Source organism: Mercenaria mercenaria, chromosome 14, assembly GCF_021730395.1.
Source record: "Mercenaria mercenaria strain notata chromosome 14, MADL_Memer_1, whole genome shotgun sequence".
NCBI lineage: Eukaryota > Metazoa > Mollusca > Bivalvia > Venerida > Veneridae > Mercenaria > Mercenaria mercenaria.
Genome location: NC_069374.1, coordinates 32,040,545 through 32,057,242, shown reverse-complemented (window position 1 = coordinate 32,057,242; position 16,698 = coordinate 32,040,545). Strand labels below are relative to the sequence as shown.

Sequence of the window (16,698 nt, the reverse complement as noted above, 5' to 3'; positions counted from 1 at the left end):
TATGCACTTCAGTGCACGATTAGCGAACATTTCCTAATTCTTATAATGTATATGTACTTAATTGCAAATGGAATATAAAAACGTGATGTATGATATATCAAAATGGTGTAGTATTTGTATAAAGTCTCTTAACAAATAAGAAAAATCAACAACAACACGTGTAGCGTTTGTTCATAGATAATTATTAACTTCCAACGTTTCGGCGTTAAGCCTTCCTCAGGGAAGAATAACAATAAAAACAACGGACGTGACGTCGTTAAACAACGTCGCGTAAAAAAGGCGGTAAAATGTATACAAAGTTTAGATCTACATTATTTACAATGTTAAATAAATTAAAAATAACGTTCCTTTAAATGGATTTAACAAACATACCGAGTAAATTGTCGGATAGTGTTTATACAAAATTTCCTATACTTATGTATATTAAGCTCTTGTAACTCTTACTAGAGTGGCCATTTACATTATATTTTATATGCAGTATTTTATATGTTTATGTAAATTGATTCATGTAAATGGATGAGACTCAAATAAAATAAATAAATAAATAGAAGAAAAAAAATATTCGAAAAATGGCTTTGATATTGTGATTTTCCCATAGACTCCCATTATAAAAAAACTTGTGTGAGTTTCATATTTTTTTTCAAATCGGTCTAGCAAAAAATCAAGCGCACGAACCTATGGTTTTTAATTTACCGAAATTTCTAAGTATAAAGTAAAGTTTGAAAGTATTAGAAGTTAATGAAATTCTACATTGTAGAAAATAGTTTGACCCAAACGTGCAGAAGTACCTTAATTAACTGAATGCATTTAACAAAATCTGCCTGCGGCTTTATACCGCTTGATATATTGACAGATACAGTGGTAAAATGAATTATTATGACATTGCACGACTGTTTAGTACATGCTTAAAAATAGATTTTTAATTAAATAAACTCAGGCAATGTTACACTTTTCTAGGTTCTGGCTGACATAGACATTTCACATTTGTATTTTAAATGTACACGATATTCTTGTTGTAAAAGACGTTATTGTTGTATATTCATTATTGTTTTTGTAAGCTTGATATTCTTATTGTATGTGCGATTTCCCGCGATATAAATAGCACAGCGACGCTATACAACTACAATCACATAACATAGAATAAGAATGACACGTTTTGTAAAAGGAATCGTCGGATATTGAACAACAATGATGACTTTTACCATAAGAATAACGACATATGCAATAACAATGGTAATACTTGGAATATGAATGACACGACATTGAATAACAATAACAAACTTACAATGATAATAACATACATATATAATTTAGCAACGTTTGACATGCCATACTCATTTGCTTTTTTGTTTGATAAATAAAATATGAAAATTTCCACAGTATTATCAGCATTATTATAATTATTATCATTATTACATTATTATTATCATTATTATTATTAAGTGTATTATATATCACACTTAAATAGCTCATTTTTCATGAATATATCTACACCCACAGGAGTGTTTTGCATAATACATTTTTGTGTCCCCCCCCCCTCCCATGAGCGAAGGGGGCATATAGATTTGCTCTTGTCCGTCCGTCCGTCCTTCCGAGAATAATATTGTGTCGCACCTAGCTCCAAAAGTATTTGACGTATAGTCACAAAACTTTACAGGAATGTTGGTCAGCATATGTAGTTGTGCACATGGGGTTTCGCGTCCAGATTCATTCAGTCATGTAGGAGTTATGGCCCCTGACTTTGTAAAAAATGGTCATTTTAGTGTTGTGTCGCACGTAGCTCCGAAACTATTTGACCTATAGTCACCAAAGTTTACAGGAATGTTGGTCAGCATGTGCAGTTGTGCACCTGGGGTTTTGTGTCCGAATTCATTCAGTCATGTAGGAGTTATGGCCCCTGACTTATTTTGGGTTTTTAAAAGTTTTTTCATTACACAAGACCAGACTTCTTGTCCAGACTTACTCAAAAAAAGTTTGTGAAACATGTATATTAAAATGTACTTGACCTAGAATCATAAAACATTAGAGGATTGTTTTATAGCCTATGAAGTGTTCTCTTTAGGATTTTACTAGGCCAGAGTTATGGCTAACTAAGTGAAAAATACACGTAAGGTTCTTAAAAGTTTGTGTTCCAAGATCATAAGAATTATTTAACCTTAACGATTATGAATAGAAAAACTTTTACATCAACCAGACTTAAAAAATCAAAATACAGACACACATACACGCACGCACGCACATAATAATTATGTTCTCGAACCAGAAAAACGTCCTACTTTACTGAATAGCTCGGCGGTCAATGGTCAAAGCTATTGCCTGAGTTCCAAAGAGCAAATAGTCTCGGATTCGACAGGTAGTTCATTGAACAAGTGCTTATTACATTACACTAGTAATTATTTTTCACAGTTTTTCTTTTAACTCTTTTGACTCATAAGCCCAGTTAACATTGTTGAATATAGACAGGTTAAACCATTGACGAATATAAGTAGTCATGTAATAAAGATATACATTTAAACTTTGAAATATTTTAAGGAAAAATACATTTCGATATGCAACACTCACCATTCTTTGGTATAGGAAGAAATCATTTCACTTGTCATGATTAATACTCAGTCTGAAAATAAGTTAAAACCTTTTTGTTATGTCTGAACAGGAGTAGGGTTAAGTTTGAGGCAGGGTGATCAAACAGTTGGTTTAAATTCTAATTTCGGCTGTTATTTCATGGTACCTGACAATTCTTATTCGCATACCTTGATGGTGTGTATGTTTGTCAGTTATTATCCCCTTTTGTTGCTATTTGAATAATATTCAAGTAGTTCTTCTGCATTTACCCTTATTCCCTTGTACAAGATAGGCGTGATGCATCAATGAAGTGTAATTTGATTCTACTTTATTTTTGTAATGCTTGCTTTTAATATTGTGCTAATGCCGGAACAGTCTGTGGATCTGTCTCTGTCTTATTTGCGTTACAAAAAAAGACATAGCAACATAATTTCATGTTAAGGCAACGTCATATTTTTGAAAAATATCCATGCGCTTTAGACATTGCGACATAAATAGCTTTTGAATGGTGCTTGAAATTCTGATATAAGTTGTTACTATGCTAGAGTTAAAAAAAAGAGAATATGATGCTTGTTTATATCTGATACATGGTTACCATAGGTTACCAAAGCAATCATGGTTTAATAATTTTTTTTTGTTATCAAGGTTATTTTAACAGTCTTGATTTCATTTTTGTAAATGTTATAACATGTCGATTAAATGAAGAAGATAGACTTTACTTTATTTAATATTTTGTAATGCCCAAAATCATACAGAAGGTAGAAGAATTTTGTAAACAAGGAACAAAGTTTTCTGACAAGGAGGGAGTTCACATTAAGGAAACAACATTCAAAGTTGTGAGGCAGTGTGTTCATATTTGTTGCAATTCACTGGCACCCATTTAACATGTTTTTCAATAGACTGTATTTTACCTTGAAATGAAAATTAACACTTTCTGCTTTGGACGTGATCTGCATTTATCTTTTGAATATGCCAAACAAAAAGCACTGTGTAAACCTGCTATACTTCCTGAAATATTTATAGTTTAATTAATGACAAATGCAGTCCTGTGTCATAAAAGTTATTGCAACAACAGAGCAGTACAGTATTTAAAAATGAATAAAAGTCAACTCTAATTACTTCTCGTGTTAGCAGTGAAACTAGTAGCCCCTCTCACAAAATGAAAGAGAAAGAATAATACCTCCTGTTTTAACAAAGGTTGTCCATATAATATACGTATCATTTTGTTGCCTATATAAAAAAATATGAATTTATAAACGACATCATATAATTCATTAATGGTACAACTTCAGCCTTTCTGAAAATTCTCGAAATACATACGAAGTTTTGAAATTTTGAACAATCGAAAGTTATACAATAAAGGAAAGTATTGTAACTCATCGAAATAACACTTGTCCTTCTCTACAGATTTAGAGGACCAGTATACGTTTACTTGCGCAGGCTATGTATTAATACAATTTTATGCGCATAATATATTTTTTTGAAAACTACTGTATTATTCATTTTTGTTAAAATTCGAGACAGCTTTGATTAATAAATTGTCGTTAATGCGTTTTTTTTTAAAGATTTTTGTGCCCCCTAAAATTATTTTTTGTTTGGAGGGGGGGGGGGGGGGGGGGCGGGTGCGCACTTAGAGTTGCCCTTGTCCGTCTATGCGTTCGTTTTTGTCCAAATTTGTATCGTGCATGTCTCAAGAAGTATTTGATCCAGAGTCATCAAACCTCACAGGGTTGTTATTCAGCAAGTGAAGTTGTGTACCTGATCTCGCATAACACGAACGGAGTTATGGCCCTTGAATAGGTCAAAACATGCATAAAAAGTGTTTTAAAGTTTGTGTCGCGTGTATTTCAAAATAATTTTGTCTTAGATTTTATTAGGATTATGAAATAATACAGGGATATTGCTCAGCATATGAAGTTGTGCATCAGGGGTATTGTTAGAGATTTTATTTAGCCGGACCAGAGTTATGGCCCTTGTTTTAGTCAAAATTATGCACAAAAGGACATAAGTATTTGTGTAACACGTGTCTTACAACGTTTTAGACCTAGGGTCATGAAACATAATAGGAATATCATTCAGCATGTGAAGTTGTGCACCTGAGGTTTTGATCTCAAAGAGTATTTGACTTAGAGACATAAAACATTAGAGACTTGTTATTTAGCATGCGAAGTTATGCACCTGATGTTTTGATTGGGCTTTAGCTCAACCAGACTAGAATTATGGTCCTTTTACTTAGTGGCGAATGCACATTAAGTACTTTAAAGTTTGTGTTGTGTATATGGTAAATATATTTGACTTAAAGTCATGAAATCATGTAGGAATATTATTCAGCATGAGTATGTAGACCAGAGATATGTTTTTACTCTGCAAGACTTCAATATATGGCCCTTGACTTAGTCAAAGTATGCATTAAGAGCATAAAAGTTTGTGCCCCATGTTTCTCAAAATGTACTTGACCCAGGGTCATAAAACATTTGAGGATTGTTACATAGTACATGAAGTTGTGCATCTGGTGCTCTCTTTAGGATTTCACTCAGCTAGATCAGATGTACTTTATAAAGTTTGTGTTGCATATATCTTTAATATTTGACCTAGAGCCATGGAACTATGTACAGTGACAGGATGTAGGGGCACCTGTGTCCTATGTACACACTTTTAGTTTATAAATTGTAGCGCCAGTAATAAAAGACATTGGTTAAGAAGCGTGTAATACTCAGATCTACAGCAGTTTTTAAAACTGAGATAAGCAACAACTGTATTTTTATACAATAAAATCTATAAGAAGATTATTCGAAAGCGTAGAATGCAACCAAGCAGATCAATAGCAGATTCGATTCTACTGAGTCTGTTCACGGGAGTTACGCCGCCTAGCAACGGACAAGATAACAACACTGAGTCAAAATTTCTGAGACATTTGACAGCCGCCACCAAGGCACTTAAAAGCTGCTGATGATGATAGCTAATAAAATCTATAAGTTGTTTCTTTAGAAGCACAGAACACAATCATGCAAAATAAATGCTACCTTAAAACACATACGCGAAACAGACGCCAGATCATAGGTAATATCTAACATCCAAGGGCTTGCATCTGCCTTTCGAATTGTTTGCACATACACAGAAGCAATAGCAACAGTAACATTCAAATCACACAAGAACAGTCACAATTTTACAAAAGGACACATGGCATACCGTTTCAGAGGACAGCAAATTCGTTTATTAACAAAAGTCAAAATTCAGTTTTGCCATCATGTTATAATAATATCATCATCCATTAAGAAAAAAAGAAGTTCAATAAAACAGTGTTTAGTCGTTATATTCACACTCCATGACGAAACAGCGGTATATCTTGTTTTGGATTTTACGTTTACATAGTAAATGTTCATTTCATTTTTGTTTCAGAATAAGTGATATTTGACAGAAAGAAAATTTAAAATCTTCTACTTGCAGTTGCTTGTCACCAAAGATGGACCTTGTTGTACGCTAACAGCGGAAATGGAACAACAGTTTACGGTGAAAAGAGGGACCTAATCAAAGCCACACTTTCCGGAGCAGACGTTAGAATATTCATTCCGTCCTGGGGACCAGGAGGATATTTGACAAGCGTCCAAAATACACAGACTATAAAAAATAATGTGTGCGCCCAAGCGCTCTTTCATGTTAGTAAAGCGTCTTATGACACGTTCCAGGAAGTTCCATATTTTTGGTTTGTGAATTTGTGTAGTACGGGTCACGTGCATATGGCAAGATATTTCATTGGTAACCATGTCTCTGCGGGTATTAATGGCGACTATGTTGACATGCAGTGGTATGTTAGGTAAACAGATACTTTAATGTCTTTGTATTTACACAGAAAGGATATTTATCGAGTTTAATCTGGGTAAAGACTTTTTTTTTAAAGTTGGCAAAAATATATACAGTACTGATATCATTAAAATCAGAAGAAAAGGCTTTATTAGTGCCATGAAAACTCATTTCCTCATGTGAACGCAAGTTGATGCAAACAGGAGCGTTTCAACAGTTTTTGAAATACGCAAATATTGCGAAAGATTTTGCATTCCTCCTTAAGGATTTGGACAACTTTTCTCCAAAATTAAACAAAAAATCCCCCAATGCATTATCTTATTCAAAGAAATGTGCAAGGCAAGAGTAATTTTCGTTTGTCAGCGCATTATCAGTGTATCATTTATGTCAATTATTCTTCTTCTCAACAATCATATAAAATCTAAAAATTAATACAATTCAACATAAGCATCTCTGTACAAAGCTTGTAGTTCATATGGCAAAACCAATGTCCTACAGAATGATTTCATAGGCGACACACATGCATTCATGCATAATTCATTCTGATAGGGCCTGTGAAATGGGGAACTATTGATATAATTACCATATTCTATAGTATTTTAACATTTTTCTTTTCATAATAAAATCTATAATAAGATAATTTGGAAGTATCGAAAGAGGCACAATACATATAATAGAAGACGCAGTTTGATTTAGCCTGTCTTGGTGAAATTCTGGTATTTATTTTATAAAAAACAGTATATGAAATAAATCATTATCCCAACGTTTTTCACTGAAAAGACTTGATCTTCTTTTAAATACTCATTATAAGATTTTTGTATAAAAATTTAATTCAATTTGTAAAAAGAAGTAAAACTAGGTCTTATGAGTGGCAACCATTTTTGTATACCTTAATGTTGACAATAAGGTTTGAGCTAAATTAGATACCAAGGACATTTAACCCGTTTGTAACACATGTTGATATTGTAAAAAGTCTGAGTTACCTACTTCTCTGTTCAACAGAAAATATCCAGATCCAGTGTATTCGCACACCCAAGATGGTACCATCATTTCCGGTAACGTTCGTGACGTCATCTACGCAATTGAGGCTGGTGCGGATATTCGAATTGTTGATCGTCAACTTGGATATGGAGTACGCATGGACAATGTCGAAGTTTCCTTTGATCGTACGGTTGCCGCTGGGCAGTCTTTATGGCATGTTAGCGAAAGAATGAATGGGCCTAATCTAGAATTTCAGGGAGACGATTACTGGTGGTTCTCCGTCTGGTGTACGGACGGAACTGTAGACGTGTCGAGATGGAACGTTGGAGAGCATGTAAAGCGAGGAAACAGCAGCATGCAACAATCAATGAACTGGTATATGATATACAATATATATATATATATATATAAATTATATATAAATATATATCAAACAATATATGCTATACATATTATTTAAATATCATAGGGCAGTATATAAAAATAGTAAACCCAGCATCACTTAAACATATATGCTACTACATTGTATTTAAATATCATAGGCCGGCGAGGGTGATATGGAAAAAATAGTACTATCCGACGCACTAGGCAAACGTGATATTTTCTTTTCGAATGTTGATAATAATTATCACCCGAGCATGCCTGTGTTATTTGTCTTATAATACCTAGACTTTTCACAATCTTAAATGTTTAAAAGTTTAGAAATCTTCAGTTGCAAATTTTCTCTTCGTTTTCTGTTCAGTACAAACACGTACTTTTATTCAGATTTTCGCAGGAGTCAGCAGTTTGATTTTCAGTACATGTATTTCGAAAAACGTATCACGCGGCCGGGTAATATTCAAATATCTCGCTTTGATATTGTTCGAAAGTTGGTATTCAAAATAAATGCCTGATGATCAATAGGGGTTTTACATTATTTAATTATAATAACATATCTTAACAAAATATTATAAGTCACATTTGTATGAACAAGTAGTGAAATTTAATCTGGTTAGAACCGGCTAGTTAACAAGTCTTAACTGATCAAAAAGAATTGCAAGCACAGTTATGTGTGCTTTATCGCTGCTGGTTATGCATGCACCCATGCGCTTGTTTAAGTTAAAATTTCAGGACACATTTGTTTCATCAAGCCGCTAAAAAACAACAACTCAAGGTTATAGGTACATAAATTTACAACATAAATTTAGAACCGTTTAAAAATACAGTGTTCTGTTTTATCACTTTACCTTATGACCTGATGCCTGAATTAGTTAACTACAGGAGTTTTATAAAATTGTACTGATTTCACGACAAGATACGCAGTACTACTATTTCCTAAAAATCTTAAAACAAATCGGAATTTCTTATATTTTAGGAATCAAGATTTAAATTGTAATACTTACTTTACTTTTTCTATATTTAAGGTATGCTGACAGTTGCTGGCAGATGGCATATAAACACGACGCTCAGGGTAAACTGGAGGACGGATCACTCGAGTTGCTTCGCCTTGCAGTCGAAACCGGCCACAGAATTAAAGTTCTTATAGATGGTGCCATAACAGTAGAACCTGACCAAATAAATGTAAGGGGAGGTCATATAAATGCTGAAATATTGAGTCTCGCTTCTAAACAAGATCTGAAATCCTTCACCGATGACGTGTTTTGGGACTGGCGGGTACTAACCACCACTGGTACGGAGACGTCAGAATATTTCAACGTTGGAGAATATTTCAACAGAGGTAATACAATAAAAAAGAAGCCCATGACTTGGTTTATAGACACTAGGACATGGAACAGAGTTCTCGTCAATGATAAAGACGGGACCATTTTAGCTGGTTCAAAACAGCAGCTTATTGATGCCATTTTGCTTGGAGCCGAGGTCAGATATAAACTAACATTTACTTCAAATGCCATCACTCATCAAGCAGACAACCTGGAAATAAGTGCTGATGGAAACGTCGGTGCGATGCACGTGCGCTCAGTGAGTCTTAAATTCACACCTGGGTCTCAGTACGAAGTCACCTTCCAGAACAGCCCATACTTTTGGTTCACGATAGTTTCTACGACTGGTAAAGTGGATATATCACGATGGACAGTTGGTGAACACGTGAACAGAAGACACACCCACTTGTTTGTGAAGGTCGAGTGGTTTGTTAGCTTATAAGATTACTAGACTCTTATTGTAACGCAAGCATAACGCAGATAATTCCTCGCACGCTGTATGGGTTAACGTACAACGTTACGTGCTTACGTATAGAAGGAACACTTTACGTTTTTAAATCTATAAATCGAATCAAAACGCGGCTTAACTCTTTTTCGATCGTAGCATCATGAGCAGCTATACTTTTTATTATTAAACATTTTCATAGTAGTGGATTTGACGGTTTCTGACGGTACACAACATGGCTGTATAGTGAAATCATAGATCAAACAGGCAGTGTTTACATGAACTAAACACGTACATTTACTATCTGACGAACACATAGATTTACAATCAGCTGAACGTAACATGAAATATAAACGCTGTGCTACACCACTAAGTGCATTGTAGCACTCGGTATCAAATTGTAGCCGATTCGTAGTTGTATTACGATGGGTTTTCAAATGAAATAAATTTTGGTACATACAAAATGCAATAAATGAATAACTTAAGACCTGTTTAATGAATAACTTAAGACTAGTTTTATGAATAACTTAGGCTATTTCTCATTAAAAGATTATTTTTAACACATGTACACGTGTTTCGCACATGGACACGTGATTTTTACTTGTCTCTTTTGTAGTCATTGGCAATGGTGCAGTTGCAGCATGCGTTGTGTCCAATGCACTTTTAAATTACTAGTGACTACTTGGCCGAATTTGGTATTAAGTACCAAACTCGGCCGAACCGTTGTGTGGTATCCGTTATCAAAATGTGTTAGTATCACTTTAAGGTGTAAGCCCGCCCGCTTAGCTCAATAGGGAGAGCGCAGATCTACGGATCGCGGGGTCGCAAGTTCGAGCTCTGGGCGAGGCGTATGTTCTCTGTGACGATTTTATAAAAGACATTGTGTCTCAAGTCATTCGTCCTCCACCGCTGATTCATGTGGAGAAGTTGGTAGTTACTTTCGGAGAACAAGTTTGTACTGGTACAGAATCCAGGAATACTGGTTAGGTTAACTGCCCGCCGTTACATAACTGAAATACTGTTAAAAACGGCGTTAAACCCAAAACAAACAAACAAACTTTATGGTTTAACATACGCTACATGTACCGCGGTACGTTGACAGATTTAGCGTGTGAGGGGAATTATGCAGTGCATCTATACGAGCCATTGCTTAAGGGGATCATGGGGCATACGCTATTTTAACGAGCACAGAGTAATTTTAATATAACTCGATTTGTTCTGCATAAATATTTGTATTAAATCTTGTAATATCTGATGATGAGGCATGTCTCCAGTTAAACATTACAGTATCATTGAAGTTAAAGAAATCGCAAGATCTATTGAAGATCCAACAATTTTACCAAAGGGAAATAAGTTTAAAAACTTTAAAGCTTCTTTTCTCTTTTCATAAACTTTATTCAGAAAATGAATCAATGCAGCAAAACACTGATTACCGGCAAGTTTAATTCATTGAAGATTCATTGCATTTGGAAAACACCGACGACATCCAAAGCAGCTGTGATACATTTGAGCCGTGCCATGGGAAAACCAGCATAGTGGCTTTGCGACCAGCATGGATCCAGACCAGCCTGCGCATCCGCGCAGTCTGGTCAGGATCCATGCTGTTCGCTAACAGTTTCTCTAATTGCAACAGGCTTTGAAAGCGAACAGCATGGATCCTGACCAGACTGCGCGGATGCGCAGGCTGGTCTGGAGCCATGCTGGTCGCAAAGCCACTATGTTGGTTTTCTCATGGCACGGCTCATTTCTGCTTTTACATAGTGAGGAACCCTGAAACAAATGTGGTGTATTCCCGGAGTACACAACAGTTTAACATGCAAGACAAAAAATACTGGTTAGAACTCAAGAGACTATTGTTTACTCTATTCTATTTGCATTCCCAAACAAAAGAAGTTTGACCTATATCTGGAGGCATGTCGCTAAACATTGTACCCTGACATAAATGTTTACTACTGTTGATGCAAAATCATTCATTTCTTTATTTTCAAATATTAATTAAAGCATTTCTTACATAACAGTATTAATGTATGAATAAACGTTAAACACGGGGTTTCGCCTTTGCCTTTATTTCATTTATATATTACAGAATTTTAATTAACACTGATATCAATATTATTTTCTATGAGTCCTGGAACAAAATTGTCTTAGAGCCGTATACGAGCAATACGAGCAGTAGAAAGAAAACTGTGGAAAGTTTTTGTTAATATGAAACTTTTCGCCTTAGTCATCAAATGTTTGATTATTCTTGCCTTCTAATATGTTGAAAAATAATATCCAGTAGTTATAAAATGCATTATTGATACATTTACCAATGACTTTGTCTTTGTTGGAAGTATTTTACTTAATTTTCAAAGCAATTAACAACAATAAAAATTCAAGCATTTGTCTACCTACCTATAAAAACCGCACCAAACGGAGAAATGTGGCGAAAAAACTTATTGTTTGAGGGACATATATTTCAGCTGCCCAGCAAAAGTTTAATCTTACGCTTTTGTGGTGAAAGTTCAGCTTTAATTGTATAGCAAACCGCTAGGTTCCCCCTACCTACACCCTAACGTTGTGTCGAACCAGCAACAGTGGGGGGCAACTGAGGCAGCATCTTCTATACCTGAAAAAAAAAAAACTGACTAGACAGATCAATTGAATGTAGATCTAGTTTCAATATTTTTCACTACCCAACGTCACGCTTGCCCTAAAGTTAACATTGTGGCAGTGTACTTTTGGCGCCTCGTTTCACTGTGACATGCATACGTTTAACATAATCATATAGTTTTATCTATTATATATAAAGCATCCACAAACTAGGCTTTGTTTTGTTTGTAGCAGAGAGGTCAGGTTATAAGAGTCATTCACCGGATTGAAATATCTGGCACTCGGCCAACTGTTTAGGCGGTAATGAGTACCTGTCGAGTAACGGCGAGAGACAGATATTTCCATCCGTACATTGTCGAGTAACGGCGAGAGACACATATTTCCATCCGTACATTGTGCCAGTGGTAGATTCGTTTTCTAGCATACCATATTCTTCAAATAATTGAAGAAATAAGAAATAGTATAAAATGAATATTTTTCTTTTCGACACATTTTTTATAGTATAGTATGAATACTTACGCATTTATTCATAAATCTTAGCACGAGAGTCATCTTACACCCCGGCATGTACGACAAGTTTTTCCAGAACAGGCAAAAAAAAAGCGAAACTCTTGTCTTGCATGCAGGATATGTTCTTATCCTCACAGTTAATCCGTTATGAATATATTATTTACTTGGTATATCTTCATTATTTTTATCGTCACGATTTTATTTTCTCAAGGACTGAATTTAAAAATAAAAGTAGATGAAACTAACATCGGCTGCACCTGACTTTGACCATGACCTCTTTTTTCGGGAACGATTTGCATGTAAGAGCATACCGGTCAAAGCCTATGGTACATAAGTGTCATTACAGTGAATCCAGAGTTTAGTCGTTGGAAAACCGCATAACTGAACATTTGTATTTTTTAGGGCTTTCTTAACAGACATTGTATTTATAACTTGTTAAAATGTCAGTAAGAAAAGAATCTACATTTAGTGCAGCGGATTATGTTGTTTTTGTTGGTACTTTGCTCGTTTCCTTTTCTATAGGAGTATTTTTTGCGATATGGGAGCGGAAGAAGAACACACCAACGGACTATTTTCTAGCAGGCAGGAATTTTAACACTTTGCCGGTCGCTTTGTCTTTTATAGTCACCTTTCAGTCTTCTCTGATGATCATTGGCGTTCCTGCGGAGGGATACGCATATGGAATGAAAATGTTGTATTATGTTGTCGGAGTTATAACAGCATACATATTCGCTGGAATCTTTATCGTACCTGTGTTCCATCCATTACGGCTAACAAGCGTGTATGAATACTTTTATTTGCGTTTTGGTGATAACGTTTTACGTTACCTAACACTCACCTCAGGCGTGCTTTACAATATATTCTACATGGGAACTGTAACTTACGGAACATGCGTCGCATTAGAGGTCGTGATGGGTATACCGTTCTGGGGTACTATCATTATTTATACAACAGTCACAGCTGTGTATACCTCTATTGGTGGTATAAAAGCCGTCATATGGACGGACGTTTTCCAGATGCTAATAATGCTCACGGGAATAATAGCCGTCCTTATAAAGTCTACCGTTGACGTAGGAGGTACGGCCAATATAATCAAGTATGCTGGAGACAGGTTTGACGCTGCTGACTTCCGTTTCGATCCAACCATTCGTTACCAATTTTGGAACACTTCTTTCGGTTCGTTCAGCATTATGCTCATTTGTACATACATGCAGCCCGCTATGCAACGTGTTTACTCAACGCCCAGTGTGAAGTCCGCAAGAACATTGTATTTCATCTCAGCACCGTTATACGCATTATTCCTCTCAATGGCCGCTCTCGAAGGAGCTTTTATCTTTGCTTATTTTGTTTCAAAACGCTGTGATATTCTTGATGGAGGCCTTGTTGAGAATATAAACGAGATTCTTCCGTTTACAATACAGCAGTTATTCAGCGACTATCCCGGTTTTGCAGGACTGTTTATAGCATCCCTCTCCAGTGCAGCTCTAAGCACCCTTTCATCATGCCTGAGCAGCCTTTCTGCGGTCACCTACGTGGACATTATAAAAGTTAATTTTCCTAATATCGGTGTATACAAAGCTACCAATATTTCAAAAGTTCTCGTTCTGTTTTATGGACTAGTGGCGATGCTACTAGCTTTTGGAATCGCTCTTATACCAGGAACAATTCATGCAATATTTGCGGGGTTCATGGGTTGCATCGATGGGCCAACATGTGGGGTATTTGTTCTATCAAGCATGTGGAGACGATCCACAAGTAAAGGCTTATTTATTGGAGCTATTGCTGGATTTTGTGTGTCACTATGGCTAAACGTCGGACAGACTTTCACAAATTTACCGTCATACCCTTATCTTCCTCCAGGACCAACAGATAATTGTTCTTCCTTTCTCGATCAAGCCTGGAATGCTACAGACTTTTCCTATGTTCAAAACACAGAGATGCCAACAACAGAGATGCCAACTACAGACATGTCCACTAGTTCTCCTGAGAAAACTGTTCTAGAGACAATTTATAGCATATCATTTATTTTGTTCTCTTTTATCGGCTTTGCAACATCGTTAGTTTTCGGTGTAGTCTTCAGCCTCCTAACCTCTCCTCCAAAGGTCATTAATGAAAGCTGTATTTTTTCGTTCCAAAAGCATATTATAGATGACCTTTTCAAACCGAAAGTAACACGGGATGAGATGGCAAAAGATACTACAGAGATGGAATTTTTTGTGAAAAAGGAATGATTAATCGCCCCTGAATGAATGAAAATGAAGTTATCTGTGTATTTTAACTTTGTATAAATTGTTATAAAACTTTAAAGTTAAATAGTTCGTTAAGACAATCAATATAATTGCAGTTCATACATAGCAAATAAAGTATCAATTAAAATTTCAAAGTTCATAAACTAATGAAGTACATGTATGTATTTGATAGTGTAAAGGTCGGTTTCAAAGGTTTATTTATAGTTATTTATTGCGCTAATTGATCAAAACAAATTCCGTTTTCTAAATTGATCAATGCATTACTGTATCATTTATTACTGTATCATTTACAAGTAAAACGAATTTTGTTTTGCTTCCTGCTATTTATTTTATTTTGACTCATTTTAGGGTCTATTTTGTCATACTCTTCAGAGGTATGGGGCTATACGAAATCTAAGGAATTTTGCCAACGAATTTTAAATGTTAGAACCAGTACATGTAATGCAAGTATATATGGCGAGTTGGGACGATATCCCCCTTTTACACCTGATAACATGTTTAATTATATATTATATATATATGTATATGATGATGTACTATGTACAAGTCAAAATAAAACGTATGTTTTGTTCTGTTTATTTGTATGTTTCTGATATAAGAATCGAAGATCAATATATCTTTTTTAAATGATGTTTCAATTTCAGTCATCCAAAAGAACACCTAGAGCGAAAACATGTTTCTTTTGGAACCTTTATATGATCACAATTTAGCCGACATATGGGATGCGAAAAATTTACCCAAGTAGTATAAGTTTGAAACGTATATAAATGTGCATTTGACTTAAAATATTTATTCAGATAATACATAATGAATAATGTAAGTGCATATATTGGTTCAATGTTAAATACAAAACACTAACTCAAATGATACTTTTTTACATGTAATGTATATGTAGGTGCATGTATCAGTTCAATATGCTCGTTTGTTATCAAACTGTACATTTTTCTTCGAGATTTCAGAAACGAAACTTTAAGGACCATAAAACAGGAAAATGTCATGTAGGAAAACGTTTTTTTTTTCTTTGAACAGTGTTTGGAAACAAAATTGAAATGGGTTTTCGCTTTTATTTTCCTTTGTTGCGTTCTTTGCGTCCAAATGATGTTGTTTGTTTTTAGATATATTTATAGGTTATTAGCTCCTAAAGTCGCGCAATACTTTCGCTGAAGAACTCGTGCATATTTCCCGATACAAAGATAATAACCTTTTTATTACATACGCATCTACACGTATAAATATTATGTAAATATCATAAATATGTTCAATAGCCTGAATAGGATTGACAATACTGAACTAAATAGAAAAAAGTAGTGCAACAACACACACTGAATTACGTCATGCACCCGATATGAAATTCAGGCGTCAGTGTATGGAAAAATATTGACGTTTCCGGTACCAGTGTAACTTAACGGGGAATAGAAACGAATATGTAATAATATCATTTATCACAACAACAGTTTGTAGGACAAGTGCTAGTTTTCGGTCATAAAAGGTATTCCCTGACTGGAACTTAATTTTTCTAAATTTCCTGATCCTTTAGTTTATACTAATTTGTTTTAGCTCGATTGTGATGAAAGCTTATTGGAACCACTCTCGAGTCCGCTTCCTGGAAAAACTCAGTACTGGTGTCATATGAGAAGTTATGGTCGTAACCTCAGTGGGGCTGGAACCCACGACCCCTAGATTGAGCGGTCGGCATCTTATCCACTAGACCACAGCTCCCTTTCTGATTCTTTGGTATCATGGGGACCATTTAACGACGATATTTGGAGAAACATTGAGTCAACGCCTTAGACAACTCAATGACAAAAAATACCACTGGGAAGTTTTAAAAATTTGGTTAATTGTGCACAAAACGTCA

At 35.2% G+C, this 16,698-nt stretch overlaps 2 protein-coding genes across 4 annotated transcripts in view; both read left to right on the top strand.

The window, feature by feature from the left end:
* Window positions 1–11,539, top strand: part of LOC123527182 (uncharacterized) — a 36,206-nt gene extending 24,667 nt beyond the window's left edge. For all 3 annotated transcript variants that reach the window (XM_045306500.2, XM_053523183.1, XM_053523182.1), the window contains exons 3-5: window positions 6,010–6,376; window positions 7,366–7,719; window positions 8,748–11,539. In XM_045306500.2, coding sequence (XP_045162435.1) covers window positions 6,010–6,376; window positions 7,366–7,719; window positions 8,748–9,486 — 1,460 coding nt within the window. In that variant the 3' untranslated portion in view covers window positions 9,487–11,539. The remainder of the gene's footprint in view (window positions 1–6,009; window positions 6,377–7,365; window positions 7,720–8,747) is intronic.
* A 983-nt stretch (window positions 11,540–12,522) lies between these two features.
* On the top strand, window positions 12,523–15,412 carry LOC123527181 (sodium-coupled monocarboxylate transporter 2-like). The gene has a single exon (XM_045306499.2). It carries the CDS (start codon window positions 13,032–13,034, stop codon window positions 14,820–14,822), a length of 1,791 nt encoding a protein of 596 aa, XP_045162434.2. The 5' UTR covers window positions 12,523–13,031; the 3' UTR covers window positions 14,823–15,412.
* The last annotated feature ends 1,286 nt before the right edge of the window (window positions 15,413–16,698 follow it).